General features: G+C 41.9%; 1 protein-coding gene and 1 long non-coding RNA gene across 2 annotated transcripts; one reads left to right on the forward strand and one right to left on the reverse strand.

Moving 5' to 3' along the window:
• Positions 1–6304: 6304 nt before the first annotated feature.
• Positions 6305–12932, reverse strand: LOC135313945 (uncharacterized). Its single transcript, XR_010373449.1, has 3 exons — positions 12712–12932; positions 10391–10498; positions 6305–10017 (listed from the first exon to the last, which is right to left on the reverse strand). It is a non-coding gene; the product is annotated as an uncharacterized LOC135313945 (long non-coding RNA).
• Positions 6311–11037, forward strand: PRDX1 (peroxiredoxin 1). The gene is made up of 5 exons (XM_009502003.2): positions 6311–6421; positions 7523–7676; positions 7950–8072; positions 8928–9058; positions 10648–11037. Exons 1-5 carry the CDS (start codon positions 6316–6318, stop codon positions 10731–10733), a joined length of 600 nt encoding a protein of 199 aa, XP_009500298.2. The 5' UTR covers positions 6311–6315; the 3' UTR covers positions 10734–11037.
• Positions 12933–16362: the final 3430 nt, after the last annotated feature.

The raw sequence follows: 16362 nt of genomic DNA on the forward strand, positions 1-16362 counted from the left end.
ACATATATGTCCAACAGGGCTTTGAAGAGGCTGTTAATTATTTCCTGAAGGGTAATTCTGATGAGGTTCTTTGCTCTTCTGACTTGAACTGCTCAGGAGGCTTAAAGGCACAAAGGTTAATTAATCTGGGCACGCACATGACCAGATACTTCTGTTGCACAGCCTGTTTTGACAAAATACAGGAAAGTAGAAAGAGAGCATGAGGCCAAGACAAGGCAATTAAAATTAACAGGAAATAGAAAATTGAGAAGAGGAAAGAATTAAAAGGGAGGTATCACTGCTGGGTTTATTTTTATGGAGGCCCTGTCAATCACAATTGCATTTGAAAATGAAGTCTTGATGCAACAGAAGATGCTTGAATTAAATGAGTATCACATATGAGAACTTTAACAAATCTCAGCCTCCCATAATGTCATAGGGGGTAAAAGAGGAAAGGTAAAGAAGACTAAAACGTCACCAAAAGGCAGCGATTATCCAAACCTACAGTAATAAAGTTTGTTAAAAAAAAAAAAAACATAGAGAAGGAAGAGGTGATGCAAGACATTTTGATCTAGAAATAGAGTCTTCACTTGAGCAAAACAAGGAAAGCATATTTAATGATGTATAATTGTTATCATTAAAACAATCATGCACCAGTTGCTTGTGCATAAATGCCCCACAGCTTGGGAACGTGGCAGTTGTTGACTTTTTGCACATATTATATTAAAATTTTCCCACATGGCCAGGATTTTACTCTTACTGTGCCCCTGATGGTTATACACATACACAGTAAGTTCAAGACTCAGCGGGCTTTCTGCATGTGCAGTGATCTGCTCTGCAGAACACCCGTGATCACGTCCTGGTGTGCTGGCTTTTGGGGGCAAGCATGGATCACGTCTGCCGTAGAACTGATGCGTGTATGCTCAAGGGGCATGCCCAGCATTGCTCGAGCCCAGTTTACGCTACTGTTCTGACTAGGTTCACCTTACTCTAGAAGTCCTGGATACCCTTACATAAAATCCTCAAATCCTCTTCTGACAAAGCACACGGAAACCCAAACGTGTGGAAGTGTTCTAAAATAGGACCCATTTCTTTGCCTTTGTTTTTACAGGGAAGTTTTTCACATCAAGGACCCATTTCCAGCCAAGATATATGGGAGACACTGTGATCAAAATGGTGCATGTAAAATCTGGCATGGTTATCCATTTGGAAATCTTTGGGTAGTTTCAGTACTCTGACACCGCAGAGCCAGCCAGCTCCTCCGTGTTAATACACAAACTACTTATTGCAGCCGTATCTGTGTGGATGGGTGCAAAGAGGCCTGCACTTGGGCTGCCCATGCTCCATGCTAATCAGGTACAAGCTGGTCCTGTCTGGCAGCTATTTTAGCAGAACACTACACCACTGTTAATCCACTGTGTGAATAACAGTGTGGAGATGCAAGGTGTGGAGAGAACTCTCTCCTTCCCGTACCCGCTTGGGTAGACATGCCCTTTCTTGGAGAACATTTTTTTTATCTAAGTGCCATCTTACATCTAAAGATTGAAAAAGGCTACAGAAACCCATCTGCTCAATGAATAAGGAGTGGCCCTGACAATTTATCTCTCCAAAACCTCCAGAAACTGATGCTTGGAAAGACTAGCTCAGAAAGTAATCAAAAATAATGAGGCCATGGACATATAAATGGAAATACAATGCTCAAGGCACAAACCTGGAACAAACTGCATTGCAGCAGCTATGCAAAATGGGTATATTATGCACCTGAAAGTGTGAGAAATGAGCATAACAAGCATTAGAGGAGTCTGAAACCATGAGAAAGTCATTACTGCTTTGTCCATTGGTGAACGTGCCAGAGTTGCAGTAGGACTACATTGTTCTAGAGGTTTTAATTAGGACCACCTGACCTTTCAGGGGTTAATCTGTTCACAGGCTCATGGCCTGAGTTGGTAAGTAGGTATATACATGTCGCAATTTGTGGACCTCAACTATTGTCACAACACTGATCTCAAGAAAGTTACAAACTTCTTTCAGTAAAAGAGTAAGCATGCTGTAACAACAGAAACAACAGGAGGTAAATTATTTGCATTAAGGTGAGTGCAGGTTTTTTTCTGAGTATGCATATACATGTTATTATGCTTATTATTTAAAGAATAATTTCATCTGGTCGAAATTCATCTGTCGAAACCAGCCATCTCCTGGGTGAATCACCACATGGGTACAGTCACCCAGCAACGCTACACAGTGATATAGATTATAAACATTTAAAGTTCGTTGATCCTTTGTGGTTTTCTCCTCATTACAACTTATAATAAAGTTTTAACAGGTATAGGAAACACAACTGTAAACTGCAAAACAGACGAGTAAAAATCAGTTCCTAAACACATTTATCACTTTTGACTAAAGCAAGCAGTTTTGTCATTGATATGTCCTTAATGGCCTTTAGTATTCATTATTTAATAAAACTTTTATATTTAAATTCAGGGTTTGGTCCTTAAAAGTACTATGCTTCAATTTCGTCTTGGATCCAGACTCGATGCTTGTAAGGATTCACTCGGGCTCAATACGCCTCGGAGTAGCTTCACTCTGGGAATGAGTCAAAACTCCCTGAAGTGAATATTGTCTCTTCCAAGAGTTTCCATCCTACCCCCAAAGCTCAGAGGTTACACTTAATTTAGTTTTCAGCTTTTTTGCTGACCTGCAAGACTTGGATCAGTCTGCCCACTGATGGAGAAGAATGAATGAAAGCCTTGGGAATTAGTATCCGGCTGAGGAGCCAGTTGATAATATGGAATGGGAGGATAAAGACTTGACCCCACACCTACCTACCCGCCGGAATGCACGTTGCTTTGCTAACAGGTTTGATTTCATTAATAATGAAGTCAATGGCAAACTCCCCTTCACCTAAATGATGTGCCAGTCATCTCTTATTTTCCCTCAAAATCGTGTTTATCCTCTGAAAATGATAACTTTTGATGATTTCTAATAATTATAGCCTTCTTATATTAAGGCATTAAAAAGGTAATTTCTTCTTGCAATAAGCCACCTGAGTCATCTTCCCATTAACTGTTTACAACCATCACACCGGCTGTTTCCACGGCACCTCCCAGGACGCCCTCCAAAGAATTATCTCCATTAATTCAAATTCTTTCGCCGCTTTCAGCGGTCCGGGGCCGTGTCTCGGCCGAGATAAGGCGGTGGCAGCCGGCTATCGAGTAGCCCGCCCGCGATGGCTGCAAATCTGCCAAGTCATGCTGCCCTTGCAGCGGCCGCCCGGTGGCGGCGGGGTCCCCCCTCCCCTCCCCTCCGCTCCCCTCCCCTCGGCGGCGGCGCCCGTCTCCTCGCGAGACCGGGGCGGCTATAAAGGCGGCGGGGCGGCGGGGGAGCCGCAGTTCGGGGCTGCGGCGGAGGCGTGCGGGCTGCTCGGGCTTTGTGTAAGTGCGGGAGGCGGCGGTGGTCTCTGCGCTTCGAGGCGGGGAGGGAGGAAAAGTCCTGCCTATTTTGGGGGGGTTGCACGTTGCTTTCTCATGCGTTTCTTTCCCCCCCCCCACCTATTTTTTTTTTCCCCGTTTTTTGGTTGTCTTCCCCCCCCCCCCCCCGCCTTCGGCGCGATGAGGTCCTGAGCAGCGGGGCGAGCTCTCGCTCTCCGCATCCCGCCCCGCAGGAGCGCTCTGCTGGGGCTGCCGCTTTCTACCCTCCTTTGCTTCCACTCCCCCGTATTTTTTTGGGGGGGGGGGAGGGGGGGCTGATAGCCCTTCCCCCGCGCCTGCCGTTACCGTCTCCCCGCCGTGCCTCCCGGGGAGGAGCCTCCCCGCCTCCCGCTTCGCAGCCTCTTACCCCGCAGGGCGCCGGGCTGCGCGGGGCGGGCGAGGGGCCGGGGTCCTCTGCCGCAGAGGAGCGCGGGCGGGTCCTGCGTGTCGCTTGACGGCTCTGCCGGGAAGCGGCGCTCGGCGCGGTCTGCGTGCGCCTGGCTGCGGTGCGCTGCAGCCCGGGCCACCTGCGGCCGCGCCGCGCTCCCGACCGCAGCTCCGTAGCGTAACCGCCGGCCTCTGACAGGCTGAAGGTAGCAGAGTGGTAGGCTGGTGCTGTGTTGTGAAACGGCCTTTCGCTCTTGTTCTAGCTATCCTAAAGGTATGACTTCCTCGTTAAGAGTGTAGGCCTGGCTTATTATAGCTGCAGTTTGAAGGTAATTGAGGCCGTGCACGGCTATGAGCAACCGAAAGATATTCTGACCTGACTGGAGCGTACTTGATTTGCAATGTCCATTCTCCTTTCCTCTCGAATGAAAGGAAGTAACATACTGAGCCTGTGGTCTGTGCCTCTGTGGGTCAGGAAATGCTGTGGCTAAAAATCCAAGCAGAGCATGTGAGAACACATGCTAACCCTGCACGGAAAAGCAGAAACGTTGGCAGGTTGCAGGAGGTGCTCTGAGGAAAGCAGATGGCTCTCTTGCAGTACGAGGCAACTGAAATCTGCTGCCAGTATTAAAGATTTTCATGTTACCTCAAAAGGGATGAATAACTTGTAGTTTAGAAAGAGGAAGTACCAAAGAGCAGTATGACAGCTTTTATTTGACATTGAATACCTAGTAAAATACTCCAGGGGATTACCAGTGGAACAAATATAGGAGGACTGGCATAGTACTGAGCGAAAGGATGACCTTGAGCTTGAGTAACGGAAGATAATATAATTCAGTGACAAAATATGGGGTCATGCACTCCAGGCAGAACAGCTCCTGCTTATGAGATAAAACTCATTAGTTGGAGGCATCTCGAGTGAATATTGTGCAACAACTGTCCTCGTCTCTCTTTGAGTACTGCAGTTTCAGAATTGCATTGGCACTCGTGGCTACATGTGATGTTGGGCAGAGGGATTATTGATGCCTTCCTGCTCGACTGCTTCAGTGCAACCCTGTGAATTCTCTGCAGTTCTGGCCACCTTCATTTGTAAGACTTGGTCCTGGTCTGCTGTAGTTGAAGACCAAACCGTTGGGTGAAGATGGGGATAAAGAACTCTGTTGCAGAAGGCAGTTAGAAACACTAAACAGGTTGGCGCTTATCTAACTCTCCATTTGCATTTTGAGGAGTACTCCCTATATACAGTCAGGGTGTGTAAGAGAAACTTTAAAAGGTAAAATTTCTTACTGAAAAGACTCTAAACCAATTAGTTTAAACTTGGATTTAATGCTAAATGTTTATGACTTACAGGCTAGTTCTCCAGGAAGAAAGTATCTGGCATGGGGGAAAGAGCCAAGAAATGAGATACTGTCAGTTTTTTTAGAATGGACTTAGTGCCTTGCAGGGAGGACTTGGAAGATGCCTTGAATCTCGGCTTTCCTTAGCAACCTGAGACTCATGCTAACCTTTCAGAGGCTTTTTGTCTCCCAGGCAGCTAGTGCTCATAGCAGTGTACAGAATGACTAAAGTGAAACAACTTCTGAGAAGACTGAGTTGAAGGTTCATCGTTACCTATTTGAAAGATTATGCTCTGGAAGTAACTGGAATTCTAAAGTGATATACTGCATTCCCAGACTGAGCAAAAATACTGTACAGGGTGTATTACAAATGACTAGTTTTTAGGGCAGGCAGCCAGCAGCAGAGTTCTCTTGTCCTTGTGTATCCTCTCATTATTTTTCAGTAGACTTGTAGGGGGAACAATCTGGCTGTACTAATTTAAGACTTGGTGAAATTTTGTTAACATAGAATGTGATTCCCATGTATACCATGAGTCTTTCTAGTTGCAAGTAAAACAAGGTTTAATTGTTCAAAAGGCTAAAGTGTAGTTATGTAGAGCACTGGGGATTAACAAAGGTTCTTTATCTTCCTGTTGATACCAGAAGAAAAGTTTGAGGTCTTAAATTCCCTTATAAAATTGAACAAGGGTCTCCTTATCAAAAGGTCAAAAAAAAGACTTTCTAGCTACCAAGTGCAACAGAGGACTTGGTGAGGACTGCTAAAACTCTAAGCTAGCCCTCTCCCAGAATCTGAGCTGTAATGGTCAAAGAGCCATTACTGTGTCATTAGGAGGCTAATGAGCCATAGATCTCAAAGGGCTAGTAATCCATGTAGTGGCTTGGTGTAGGTATCTGGGCTGTGATTATTGAACTGCATCTCACTGTGCTGCCGCTTTACAAAGAAATGTTAGTGTTCTGACTGCACTACCCAGGTGACAAAGCTAAAGCTAATTTCACTCAAGCCTTGTGTTGCAAGACCAGGTGCTGATAAGCTGTCTTTACTGTTCAATCTAAATTGATAAGATGCTTTGAATAAGTGCTTCCTGGTGCAAATGTACTATTATCTAAACTGTGTTGTTATTAACTCCCATCTAGATTAAATCAAGATGTCTTCAGGAAAGGCTTTCATTGGGAAACCAGCCCCCGACTTTACTGCCACGGCTGTAATGCCAGATGGACAATTCAAAGATATCAAACTCTCTGACTATAAAGGTGAGATTATGTGCTCTCTAGTAACACAGGTGTAATCTGGCCGTATGCAAGAGTGGAGGGAACCTCTTTGGTTTCAAAGTAATAGTGACCATTTGGCAGTAGACTGAAATATGCAACTTGTGTGATGGTTATCATTGATGGCTGGGGTATGCTTGGGAAGCTGTCAGCAGCATGGCTGAATGTCCCAGCTGTGATAGTAGTTGCTAATTAGTATAAAATGCCTCTAAACCCTAATCTCAGATCAGGCTTATTTGTCCTGTCTGTCGTATTAGGAGACTGATGTAACATCTCCAAACAACGTGGAACAGTAAGATCTTCCCTTGTAGGCTTTCTGTCAATGGAAATTAGGTTTTTTCCCCTAACCAATAAAGTTCCTTTCTCTAGAGTACTGGCAAAATGTTTGCCTTGCCAAAAAAGCATACTAAAATCAAAGGGAAAGCCTGAAGTATTCAAATACTAATGTGGATGAATTTAGAAAGATGTTTCTAAAGAAGCTGTGGCCCTTCAGCTGCATGTGAGCTACCTGGTCTAGTAGAAGGTGCCCCTCCTTGTGGCAGGGGATTGGAACTAGATGATCTTCAAGGTCCCTTTCAACCCAGACCATTCTATGATTCAACGAGGGTGTTGAGTAGGTAATAACCTAGTCACCTACTCAATTAAAACGTCTCCTTGGCTTGTAGCTTTTCAGAACCATGGCATTTCTGCACTCCGTTAGTAGTCAACCACAGGGTCTTCTAGTGTAGCTACTAGGTGCGCTCTGGGCAGGCCTATAGGAGTACACGAGAAGACAGGCATTCCCTGTCAGATTTGATAATCTGGCTTTGGAGTCTTCAGATGGGTGGGGTTCTCTGTTAGGGGCTGTGGAGTGGCCTTGAAGAGTGCTGTAAATGGTATTTGGCTGAAGTGTAACTCCCCATGGTGCTTCATGGGCTTGCCACTTACAAAGCAAGTCCTAAAAACAGGTATCTGTAGTTTGCCATTTAATCTTTAAAGGTAGCATTGTATCAAGCCCTTTCTCCTATATCAGTATTTGAATGGTTGATGTTTAATATGACAGCTCTTACAAAGGTAAGAGATTAACTGGTTATACTGCCCTTCTAGGAAAATACGTTGTGTTCTTCTTCTACCCCCTGGACTTCACTTTTGTCTGTCCAACTGAAATTATTGCATACAGTGACAGAGCTGATGAATTCAAGAAAATTAACTGTGAAGTAATTGGAGCTTCTGTTGACTCTCACTTCTGTCACCTTGCCTGGTAAGAATCAGCCTTTCAACCTAATAGAATGTTCTGCCTGGTCTCAGTTCTTGCAGGAACTGAATCCTGGCTCTGTTCAAGCTTGCTTACTTCAGTGCACTCAAAGTAGTGGTGGTGCAACATGCTTCTGAACAGACCTGAGCATGCTGTTCAGTTCTCTTGTTGCCTCCTGGTAGACCAAGTATGATATTGTAGGAATGATCCGCTTCTGTTGTACCTTGTACTTTATTCTGAACTGTCCATATTTTTAACGTTTTAACTTCCTTCTTTTAGGATCAACACTCCTAAGAAACAAGGTGGTTTGGGTACTATGAAAATCCCATTGATTTCTGACACAAAACGTGCCATTGCCAAAGAATATGGAGTACTTAAAGAGGATGAAGGGATTGCATACAGGTAATGTGCAAGAAGGTAAACTTGCTGTTAGTCTTATGTTGCAACCATGGAGCATGTCAGATGAACACAGAGCTTGCATATACTTGATTGAACACCTGGAGCAAGCTGAAGCTATTAGCTCTTCTAGGTGCAAACTGCTTCAAGCTATCAAACACTCCTGCAAGGGGAGGTACTACTTGGTTCTCCTTAGTGTTTAGACTTTTCATGGTTTTGTTAAGCTGGATAAATGCTTGATGCTTCTCTTTGATTACCTGTGTGCACTGTGCAGGAGTCTCATGCAGGTGGGCTTCTGCAAACATTGGTAATACAAGACCTATGTAGTCATGAAAGTGATTACAGGTATTTAGTGATTAAAGTACAGATTAATTAAAACACAAGCCTTACGTTTTAGTTGACCGTTCAGTAGCAGTTGCTGAGGGAGCTGAACTTCTGCAAACTCTTAATATGACTCTGGAGGACTAACTGATGAGCCATTGCTGGGTTGGGTCTTTTGAGAATGGTGTGTGTAGTCTTTATTTGAATGTAAAAATGCCTCTGCTTCAATTCACTTTTGTCTTGGGTTTCTCTTCCATTTTGTTTTTCCACTAGTATCTTCCTCAAATAGTGTTGCTTTCCTGCATTAGTGTTTTGACTTGCCTCCTGTCCTTCCTAGTTCCTGCTGGATGTTAGGCTTTTAACTGCTAATGTTTTAGTGCTATGCATACATGGAAGGTATTAGGTTTTTAGGAAGAGGTCAGTAATGACACAACACAACTTACTGCCATAATAGAATACTGAACTTGAGGTTTTGAAACTCACTTCAGTCTAATCAGTCTTTCAAAAGTGGTGTTTAACTTCAGGGTTGTGGTTTTTTAGGGGTCTGTTCATAATTGATGAGAAAGGCATCTTGAGGCAGATAACAATCAATGATCTTCCTGTTGGCCGTTCTGTTGATGAAACCCTCAGACTTGTCCAGGCCTTCCAGTTCACAGACAAACATGGAGAGGGTAAGAGTTCTTCCTCTTTCAAATCTTAAATGTTTTTTCTAGAAAACAGTATTAACTAGGCAGGTTAAATGAAGGTTTATTGAAAGGTGCTAAGTACATGTTACTTGCTGTGCACAGATCAATACAGTGCCTCTTGAAATGCAGCTGGTTCTGTAATGCTACTTGTTGAAGACACCATAGTGCCATATTTATCCTATTGCAGTTAATTGTCCATTGAGTACTTACTCAGTTTTGCAATATCACTTTAATGAACTTGGTGCTGGATGTCTTGTTGAGCATATAGCAGTTGTCTCTTCATTAGACACAGAAAATAGCTGAGATGGAAATGAAGAACATGTAATAACTTAGCGTGCAAGGATAAGCATAATTTAGACTCAGCTCTCAGATTTGGTAGGTTGAGACTATCAGTACTAATGCAATGTCTTATATAGTCTGTTAGACAAAGCATTTAAATTCCCAGAAAGCCTGCTGATCTTTGGCCTCACTGCACATGGACACAAATGTAGTGAGGAGAAAACGGATGACAGGTTTTTTCTGCCCATAGTTCAAGAGATAGAAGGTGCTTGAGGCTGATAGCTTTTCTGCAGGAATTAAAAAAAAGGCATTGTAGATGAAAGGTTTGGACCAGGTTATGGAAACTCAGAATTGCTATGTAGGTATTAGTAGTCTTCATCTGTCATTAATGATGTGTTGGTGCTGGTCATACTGAACTTGTTTCAGAACTGGTAAATCAATGGCAGATTTTATTAAAACAAGCTGCTATTGTGACTATGCTATAGCCTGAAGAGAGTCAGTGTTTCTGAACTTGTATGCCTTCCTGTGTCAGCTGAGGAGACATCCTTAACACTTGATGGAGCAGTCACATGTCATGCAAATGAAGCCTGTTGGGGTTTACTCTGCCCTGGAGCAGTCAAAAGCTGGCAAAAACTTTTCTTCCAGAAGTAGAACTGCAGTCCCACCTAAACCAGGATAGACCAGAATGAGGTGTTCAGCAACACTCAGAAGCTGAGAATACTGTAGCTAAAATTGTCAGTCTTGTGTGGAGCATGCATTAAGCCTTGCATGGTTGTATACAAGTAAGACTGTCTTAAAAATACTGCTCAGGAGTCATTGCAATTTTGAGGCTTTGCAACCTCTATGTCATGGTGGCCTTCTGATAGCCATATAGGGGAACTAGAGGCAGTTTAATTCTTCTGCCTCCCCATTGAACCAGACTGGATTAATAGGGTTGATTAAAGATAAGGAGAATATAGACTTGACTGGATCCAAAAAGAGAGGTGTACTGTAATAGTTGTAAAGCCTTCTGACCCAGATTGCTGGAGTTGGTGTTACCTTGTTATTAACTCCTCTGAAGCTTTTAAGGAGGATGGGGAGGGGTAGTACATGTGTAAAGGTCCTGCTGTTCCATGGGCAAACACCTGGTTCCTTGGGTGCTATTACCTAGTGAACAAATGAAAATCAGTAAAATAAACTGAACATAATGCCCCACTGAATAATGCACCTTCTGTTTTGAATTGCTAGTTTTAGTGTTGTATAAAACATGCTTTGCAGGAGCAGCTGGTAAGACTTAAACATTCTTTTCATTTCAGTGTGCCCAGCTGGATGGAAGCCTGGCAGTGACACAATCAAGCCTGATGTTCAGAAAAGTAAAGAGTATTTCTCCAAGCAGAAGTAAACTTTCAGTCTGAGTGGAAACTAGTATGCCTTACGAAAAGAGCAAGCATCTATTACTGAACTTCGACTAAGTCCTTGCATATGAGTCAAGGGATCATGATATAGGTATAAACAGTAACTTTTTTTACTTGAAGGAAAGTTTGTCCTGTTGACACTACCTTCATAGAAAATATTAATGATCAATATCTGTACATCAAGCCCTGTTGACTTTAGTGACAATGCAGTGTATGTTGGTTAGCCATGTGTTGCATATAGAGCAGTAGTATCCTTTTGTAACTCTATTAAATAAACTCGTGGAAAGAGCATACTGTCTACTGTTGTTATGTAGTAATCAGGAGCCCTGAAAGCAATGCAGGCTGCACTTTTGAAAGATCTGTCTACAGACATGTCAGTAGACATCTCAATTCCTAAAGGCTTTTTACAGCTGCATTCTAATGGAGATGCTAACACTTAAGTCTTCATGTTACAGTAGTAAAGTACTCTTTACACTCTTCACAATTTTGCTACTAAGTAGAGGAACGTGGTTTGATATTAGTCTGTTGGACTTAAGCAATACTACAGTGCCCAGAGCATGAAGCATAAATGTGACTGATAAAGGCCAGGCATATTTTCACACAGTGTATTCACTTTGGTGAAATTTATGACTGTTCATGCTAAATTTCATGGAATCTAACATTCAGTTTGAACACTACTGGTACAGGAGTGGAAGATGGCTTTATGGAAAGCAAATTTCCTTGGATATGCAACACTCATCCCTAGTCTCTTCCACTACACAGAATGGGAGTGAGAATATGCCAGTTATCCATTAGCTTATATCATATGATTTAAGATCAAAAGAAGGGTGACACTATGAAACCTGGTACGCAGATGTGCTCAGCCTTGTCTTTAATCTGATTATGTGCATACTCTAAAATGCAAACCACATGCCTCTGGCCTTAAGTTACACTAAAGCTGTGGCTGCTATGTAGCTTCATGGTAGAGGCAGCTTGTAATAAAGTCTTGAACTTCAGAGCTGAGGATGTGGGGAAGGAGCTATTGCCTAGCAATATAAGTAAGTTGGAACCTTGTGATCTTGTGTACCTGTAAAGATTAAACTCTAAAGGCCAAGACCTTGTATCTAACTGCAGCTCCTCAAGTAGTAAACAGGTTCTGTCCTGCTTAAAGTGAGCAATTACAAAGTTGAGGCCCAGGGCTATAGATGTCAGTCAGAAGTGAAAGCTGCATGCCTTGAGTTGTAAACTTGTCTTGTGCAGTTGGAAAAAATAGACTTATTAGAAATGCCTTTCTACCAAATACTGCAATAAGACCCAGGGGATTAGCTATTTTAGTATTTAAGTGCCACAAATATTCCTGAAGATATGTGAAAGTGATGGTTGGTTGGCTCATTTTTGTTATTTAAAATCCCAATTATTATTCTCAAGACAACTAATGATGCTAACATTCCAGGGTGGCATTGAGAAGTGACAGGTACATGTGTATATTAAAAAACATATGGTTCAAGGTAAATGAATGAATACTAATCAGTATGGCTGAGCGCAGTCATCTTTGTTTACCAGACTTCTTTCCTAGAAATGAATAGGAGTGAAGTCAGGGCTAGTCTAATGTAAAACTTACCTTAGTTGTATCTAGCTATATTAGCCTTGACATTACAAAATTGGTCACAGCAGTTCTTTGGAGGGTACAGTATTGGTGTGGTCTAGTCCTGTGGAATGGGGATATCCACCCTGATTTAACTAAAGTGACTTCTGTACCTATTCAGAAGTAGAATTGCAATGTGTTTCAACTGGGCCCTTGCATCATATAATGCTACATAAAGCCCTGCTAATGCCTGATAGCATGGCAAATAAGCCCCAGACTAAGGGTCTTTATGTTAATGACCAAGTTCAGCTCCTCACCACGACGTAAACAGCCTTTCTCAAATCGTTCAAGTGTATTCACTGTTCAGATGTAAAAAACGAATTTAAAAGGACCAGACTTACTAGCTGCTCTCCAGCCTGCCCCTTGTTGTAGGGGATAAAGGGGTTCTTTCACACCCTGGTCTTGGGGCTGCATCCCAGAAGGCAGAGGGAGTCTTGACGCGGGCTCAGAGGCCTCCGGGCCCTCGGAGGGAGCGGAGTGGCTGGCGGCAGCGCCCCGTTCCCTCGGGGCGGCGCCCCGCAGCCCAGCCTCGCCCTGCCTTTTCCAACGGCAGGCGCGCGCGGCCGCCGGGGATTGGCTGCGGTGGGGAGCGCGCGGGCGGTGCCCCGCCCCCCGAGGGGCGGTGGGGAGCGGCGGCGTCCACCCGCCCTGTGGTGGCTGAGGCGGGTCTGAAGTGCCCGGGTCGGGGGGTGTCTCCTAAAAACGCCGCTCCTCGTAATTCACTTAACCAACACCTCCGATGTAACGTGTTTCTTTTGATACCCTGTTTCCTTTGTGTACCGGTCATGGGGAGACTCGAGTTCTGACAGGAAGATGTTATTAGCTGCTGGCATTTACCGTCACTGCTAATGCAGTTATGTGCACTTCTGCTTTTAGTTAAACCTAATATTGTCCAATAACATATTTTCAACACCTTCTACCTTTTCAATGTCCCAGTAGCAACAGCTGTATTTGTGTGTTTATTTTCCTCTTTTTGGAAAGTGATTAATCTCAGTAGCTACTTAAGTAACTATTAATTTAAGAAAAAAAAATCTGTGACCGAGAAAAACATTTCAGTTATAATCAGTCTGCTGTAATTTCTATCAGTCTGCTGAGTCTTCTACAACTCAATATATGGTAATGCAGTGAAATGTCCTAGATAAATGTGTTCACAAAGCCGGTGTTGCCCACACCACTTTTTTGCCGTCCACTTGGAACACTGAGACACTACTAGTAGTATGTATTCAAACATGGTCACTGGAAACGATGACAATGTAGAAATACAAAACAGCCAAGAAACGAAATACCTGTGAGTTAGGAACCGTATTATAAGTTTGCACCAAATGATTGACTGCAGGAATTAATGCAATTAAAAAAATTTTTTTTGTTATTCTTCAGCCATGTGAGGCATTCATAGGAACGTTTGCCACATTGTCTTTTTAATGTTTCCAAGAGTATAACACACAAAATACGTAACACACAAAGCTTCAAATCAAGAAGACCCTGGGTTTATTTCTTTGCTTAAACTCAGTATTGATTCAGATGCAGCTTGGAATTTCCATTAAGTGTTCTTGGGTTTACTCCCCACTCCTAGTATTGTGATATCTTAGACTGGTGGAATTTTTATGACATTCAAATAACTATAATCATTTATTGAGAAACATCTTTTCATGTACCTACCAAGATGCATATTTTATTTTCATTACAGTTATGAACTGGTTTTACTTTCATTATCAATGAGTGCCATATTTCCCAGCGTGGTAAAAATACATCAGCAATTCTTAGTTTTGGTGACGAGACTGATAGCTGTTGCAGTATTGTGTACAGCTTAGTGGGATTTTCCCTGAAGGGGCATATGGCAGACGCTATTTAGAAAGGGCAGAATATTGAATGTGCTGTTTGTCTTTTTTTTTTGATGTGTGAGTGATTGCACATCTTTTTTTTTTCTGGTTTGGGTGCTTGTTGTAAAAATAACCTTGTATTCATTAATTTCTTCAGAATATCTTACTCAGAATAGTCAGATGAAGGGAAACTGAAATCCATCTCACTGTGTCTCTTTTCCATTTCTTTTTAGTTGTAGCTGATTGCTATGATTACTGGGATTTATATAACCAGCTTGCTGCTTGGCAAAAGAACATTTTACAAACATATGAAGTTTCAGTCTTAACATAATCCCTGAAAAATTATTTGGATCAGTTTGAAAATCTGTATGTATCTTTTACAGATTTTTACAGAAATTTATGGTACTGCATTCCTCTCAAAAGCAGAGTGCCAATGGAAACAAATGTACTAGCAGTCATCTTCTGACAACACGATAACGAAATTGGCTATATTTTAATATATTTATATTCTTGTTCTTGAGGGCTGAACTACACTGCAGCAGGTGTTTACATTGGTAAGCTGCTATAGAGGATGTAATTATATAAATATATATGGGATATTATCTATTCAGAGAGATCTGCAAAACAGTTAAAACTGTATGTAATCAAATGTTTCAAAATTGTACGCAACAGTAGTTAACAGAGTGAACTCAGTCTTTGAATTTCAGTCTTTGAAACTGAACTTTAACAGCTGTGGTGAAGTAACCCTGACATCTCCTCTGGGTGGGGTGGTGTGATCTTGCCCTCAAAATAAATGGCAAACATCCTGGTCGCTGCCGTTTTGCAGACAATGGCTTTACATACTGATTTGTCTGATCTTGTTGAAGACTGAGGTAAAGTGAATGGAAATTAATCTTCTACACGTTGTGTTCTTATAACGTCTAAAACTAAGAGTACTGACTCCCTTGTATTTGTGATAGATGCCTTTAAGTTCTCAAAGAGAACAGCATATGTGCAAGAGCATCAACAGGATTTTTTGTGTGTGTGTAATACAAAACAGTGCATCAGACTTAAGTCTGACGTTATTCTATGTTATGTGTTTATCATAGCATATATAGAAGGTGATTTTGATATTCAACATACAGAGCCTTACCTTTACTAGCTATTGTACATCTTTTACGAGTATGTTATTTCAACATTAACAATTGGGTATTTATTTTTAGATGTTTATAAGAAAAAAAATGCCTAGTAATGTTTAAAGAATTAGCACTTTGTTACAAAATTAGTATCTCACTGGTTTTGAAAAATAGGCTAAAAAGTTACTAAATTTAAAAAGTGCTATTTTCTTAACAAATGCTCCAGCCTTTTTTCAGGCCTTTGATGAAAGTTTATCAGATTGTCCAACAAATCAATACAGTTCAAAGAACACAAGCAAGTAGTTTACATCTCACAGGTATTGCAAAATTATGCACTTTTGTTAGGAAAGTATGTTTACAAAAGGCCCATGACAGTACTTTTTAGTAATATTATATATCCAACTAACGCTTATGAAATATGTTAAAATAATGGGATTTATCATATTAATAGATTAAAAATATGATAGATATCCCCTGTGAAATTTTCAGTGGGTCTGATGTTCAGTATTAAATGACAGTCTGTGTAAATACATATTCTGAAGTATCTTGCTAGACAGAGAACTTGAACCATGACGTTTCTGGTTTTAACTCTGCAAAGGGATAAAAGAGGTTAGTGCAGAGGAGTGGCATGAAGCCATGGGGTAGTTAGCTCTGTCCAGCCTGTAGTAGTAGGAATGCAGCACATTTGGACATCGATTTAGAAAGTGTGTTAGAGCTGACACTGGGTTTTTTTGATACAAATTAACGGCACATACAAAAAGAACACTAAATGAGGAAATCAAATAACAGGTATCTTTTTTATCATTAATGTATTACCTTCTATTTTTAATATTAGAAGCAAAAAGCCAGATTAATTTTCCTTCAATGTACAGTCAGAACGGATTTTACTTTGTCTGTCCACACATCTGTGTTTATATTGGGTCACTTGTCAGCGTCTTCACCTGTAACGTTGGTATAATTTAAGCACCTCACAGAACGTAGGAGAATGATATTACAGAATGGCTTTGGCCTGCAAAGCCTGTGCAAATCGAACGGCTCTGTGTGACCAGTTAACCTG

This window comes from Phalacrocorax carbo, chromosome 6 (genome assembly GCF_963921805.1).
Source record: "Phalacrocorax carbo chromosome 6, bPhaCar2.1, whole genome shotgun sequence".
Lineage (NCBI taxonomy): Eukaryota > Metazoa > Chordata > Aves > Suliformes > Phalacrocoracidae > Phalacrocorax > Phalacrocorax carbo.